Source organism: Artemia sp. Qi Xiang Cuo, chromosome 19, assembly GCF_049724085.1.
Source record: "Artemia sp. Qi Xiang Cuo chromosome 19, ASM4972408v1, whole genome shotgun sequence".
In the NCBI taxonomy this organism is placed as follows: Eukaryota; Metazoa; Arthropoda; class Branchiopoda; order Anostraca; family Artemiidae; genus Artemia; species Artemia sp. Qi Xiang Cuo.
Genome location: NC_142812.1, coordinates 50,511,262 through 50,515,612, shown reverse-complemented (window position 1 = coordinate 50,515,612; position 4,351 = coordinate 50,511,262). Strand labels below are relative to the sequence as shown.

The window sequence follows — 4,351 nt, the reverse complement described above, 5'->3', positions numbered from 1 at the left end:
TCTGAGAAACCCAGCCTTCACATACTCGTTAGACTTTGGATTGAGTAGTGTTTTTTGCGCACGATATTGTCTAGGTGCAGTTTAGACGAGCAATTGCTTGTAAAAGTCACGCCTAGTATTGTTGTGGAGGAAACAGTTGGAAAAGGAACATCTGGTATTGTAATATCTCGTTTGAGCGAGTTGAAGCGTAGAACTTTCGATTTCTGCTCGTTCAGTGAAGCCTATCACATTTACACTGGTTAACGAAGTCCGAAAAAAGTGTTGGTTCGAACTTATGTTTTGCTACTGCGTTTTCTACTATGTATTTGAGAAGCGAAGACAAGTCGTGAACGAACATGAAATGCTCCTAAATTCTGCACGGATTTTATTGATGACTGCTAGGAATCAAAGGGCAGCTAGTTTCGTTCCTTGGGGACAGCCACAAGTAAGTTCGGTCCACTCAGAGCAGATATCATCGGCAAATAACGCATGCACCGATTGCCGTCGCCCTCGCAGAAAATCTCTCACTAATAGCAGCAAGTTTTTTCCAGTTCCCATCTCTTTTAGATTTTTGAGTACAATGAGGTGCTCTATAAGGTCGAATGCTTTCCTGTAGTCTGCCAAAAGTAAATCGATAACACTGTTTGGGCTGTCCAGCCACTCAACTATCAAATGGTACATCCGCACTAGGTATATTGCCGTGCTACTGCCTCGTATACAGCCATATTGAGAGGTGTCTATTGAGGGTGCAATCTGCTGTAATAAGGCACGGTGGATAAAACCTTCAGCCACTATTGCCAAGTTGGGAGTTATGGATATAGGTCTCAGCTGGTTGCAGGACTGGGGTGCCTTTATTTTCGGAATGACACGCACACAGGCAGCTTTACACAATTTTGGGAACGATTGTTCTGATAAACACTGAATTAGGATTGATGCCTTGGATTTGGCTAGAAAAGGTGAGACCTTTTTCAGTAGCTGCACAGGGAGTTCACCTGGGTATGTGGCACAGTTGTTACGTAGTCGTTGTATTTCACGGAAGACTGATATTTCGGACACTTCTATAATATCATCGGCATTACAACTTTTGATGATATTGCTCATCTGTTCGTCACTTATGGTGGGGTAAGAAGTGCAAATTTGTGTACAAAACTCGTTAACATCCGAGGCTCTGATTAAACTCTCGTCTATGTTGCTGATTCGTACTTCAGTCTCTTTCTGTTTTCCAGTAAGCCTTTTTACTGCGTCGTGCCACTTGTGGGAATCTGACTTGAGGAGTGGAGCTACTTTTTCCCGTTTATACCCTTTCCTAGATACGTGGAGGGCTGAAACGGCTTTGTTTCTCAACGTGTTCCCCTCCAAAACTTCTCCTACGGCATGGAGATTGCTTTGTTTTTTGATCAGTATTTTGAGCTCTGAGTTTAGCCACGGCTTATCTGTTTCACAGACCAAGCGCATTTTGACAGGAAAGAATTCGCTGAATTTTTGTTGCAGAGTCGAATATAGTGTCTCGACCTTTTGATTGCTGTCAGTTATAGCACATATTGCAGTCAAATCGAAGTTCGCAATCCATCTGCCAAAGGCTTGGATGGAGTTTCACTCAGTGGTCTGTACAGTATTATAATCTTTTTTGGTTTAGGTATACGCTTTTTGTTCTTTGACTTCCAGCATAAAATGTTGTGATCAGATTTTGCAAATAGTCCTAAGGAAAATGGCGGTTCATAATACGCTTCGAGATTTGTCAGTATGAGGTCCAGTATGCTTCCACATTCATGAGTGGGAGCATTGACAACTTGTTTAAGGTCCATTATACGTGAAATCCATTTTTTTTCGGTTAAGTTGAAGTCTCCTGCTATGATGAATGCTGGATTACTGTGTCGTGAATGAAGCTGGCTAAACTCTCAGCATCCAGGCTTTTCATATGGTAGCATTCTATTGGTCTTTCTCGTACTTTTCCCTCGTCGAAGTACCTCAGAAGAATGGGGAGCTGTTCTTTCTTCGAATTAACTTTTGTCTCGTCGACAAGAACAGCAAAGTATTTGGAACACTGAACTTCTTGCACTATTGTAGACTGAAGACTAGATTCCATAACTGAAATTAGATCGTTCTTGTATTCGTGGGACGTATAGTGGCCGTATCGTCTTTGTAGCTTGTTGAAAAGCGTGGGAGAATACTTGGCGAGAAGATTGCAAGTTCTGACGAAATGTCCTTTGTTTGCGAAGATTCAGTCCCATCGTGGCCACGAAAGGCTGTACCCAGTCGCCCCAGTAGGGCCGTTACTTTCAGTAAAGCCTTTACGTACTCCCTGTTTTCATTCATCTCCTTATTCATGTCCGTTGACAAAACAGATGCGATGGGTTGCATCTCCTTGGCTTGTATAGGTTTGAACTTCGTCCATGAAACTGCACTGTCCCTGTGGCGGTCACTTTTTGCATGCTCTTCTAGAACGCTTGAGATGTCCTTCCATCTTCTAACGCCAGTCTCGATGAAAGGCCTCACCCCGTATCTCTGTCCGCGAAGGGTTGACGTGCCACCAAAGTGTCTGCAGCAGAAACGGAAAACCGAATTTTCCTTAACTGAGCACTCAAGCCAAGGATGCTTTCCATAATACAAAATATTAAATGACCGTCCTAGCTTGCCGTTTGCTAAAAACCTGTGCAGGGCACCTTATCAGTAGGACAAATATCAGTAGGACCACTTAAACGATGGTGCTCTTCATCTCGAGTCGTATCTGATCCAGATTGTGCCTCTTGATGCAACCCAGGAGTACAATAAATCCGTTCATTTTATACGCACATTTACTACATTTAAAAAAACCTCTCTTCTACACCACCTATGAGGTAGAGGTCCAGGCGCGTTTTTTATAGGGGTATCGCCAGTTTTTTTTTTACTCGTTATGGGTTTACTTTGACTTGTTTTACTCGTTCAAGTTACAATTACTAGTAATTATTGCAAGCGAGTAAGAAACTAGTAGCCAACTTACAAGTTGGCTACTCTAGCTGCTAATCCTCTGCTTAATATTTATGACGTGTATTTATTCAAATTTAATATTTTTATTTGAAAAAAAGTATTAGGTATCGTCCACTAAGCATACATCAGAACCCCAGTTTTCCCATTTTAAGTCCTTTTAAGGAGCATGTTTTTTTTTGTTTTAGTTTTTTTTACTATAATTTAAAGAGCATGCAGTTTGACTAAAAAATTATTGGGTATTATGCCAAAATAAAAGAACTATCTACTTTAAACGGCACGTTTTTTTTTCTTTTAAAAATAATTTAAAGAGCATTTAGTCTAACTAAAAAAAATATTGGGAATTATGCCGAAAAAAGAAGAACTATCTTCTTTAAGGGGCATACTTTTTTTATATAATTTATATTAAATATAATATAATATTATTATATTATTACATAATTTTTATTATTATTATAATAATTATTATTAATATATTATACAATATTTTATTATTATATTATTTAATATAATATAACTTAAAGAACATGTAGTCCAACTAAAAAGAATATTGAGTATTATGCCGAAATAGAAGAATAAGGGGTAGGTTAATTTTGTTTTTGCTTTAATATAATTTAAAGAACATGCAGTCTAACTAAAGAAAATATTGGGTATTAGGCTGAATTAAAAGAAATATCTACTTTAAGCTGGTTAATGTCTTGTCCCTTCACTCAATGCAAGTGACACATCTTTATTTAGTCTAAATGGCATTAATACTTTTTTGTTTCCTGTGACAGCTTTTGGTATGTTATCTTTTTGTAGCCCTGCATATTGCAAAACAGGACGACAATGTTACTGTTATTTAAAAGCAGAGATTTGACTTTTTTTATACCAAATTATAACTTTGCAAATTTGTTTGAACACTTTTTAGACTGAAAAATACCTTGAAAGAGCTCTGAAAAATAATCGGTAATGGGGAAATTTTCTTATTTTCTAAGCGAATTTAGATCATTCATTAAGAAAACTTCTAAGCAATATCAAATCCTGGTTTGGTAAATGATATTTCTGAAACTAATAATTCTAATTTTAGAAGTATATTGTTGTTTTGGTGCAAGTAATAGATGGAGACTTTTCAACAAATTACATATTTATAGCTAGCATAAACCTCAAGGTAGAATCAAAGTTTTTTTTTAGCAAGATAATGTCAAGCACTATAGCGACAATCTTAAGTAAAAAACACAAACCTAAGTAAAAACGAATGGTTACAAGGAATTGAACTGTTTGCATATTTTTAATAGCCTTTTTTGACTCCTTAAAGTTTACCAATCAGTAATAAGTCTTTTAAATGATTACAAGATTGAAAGGTGTTTTCAATACATAAAATATCGTTTGAGACCGCTCCATGACTTCTGCCCCCTACACACCAGGC

At 37.6% G+C, this 4,351-nt stretch overlaps 1 protein-coding gene across 1 annotated transcript; it reads right to left on the bottom strand.

Moving 5' to 3' along the window:
- Window positions 1-384: 384 nt before the first annotated feature.
- Window positions 385-1,434, bottom strand: LOC148940969 (uncharacterized). The gene has a single exon (XM_089105122.1). It carries the CDS (start codon window positions 1,432-1,434, stop codon window positions 385-387), a length of 1,050 nt encoding a protein of 349 aa, XP_088961248.1.
- Between the last annotated feature and the right edge of the window lie 2,917 nt (window positions 1,435-4,351).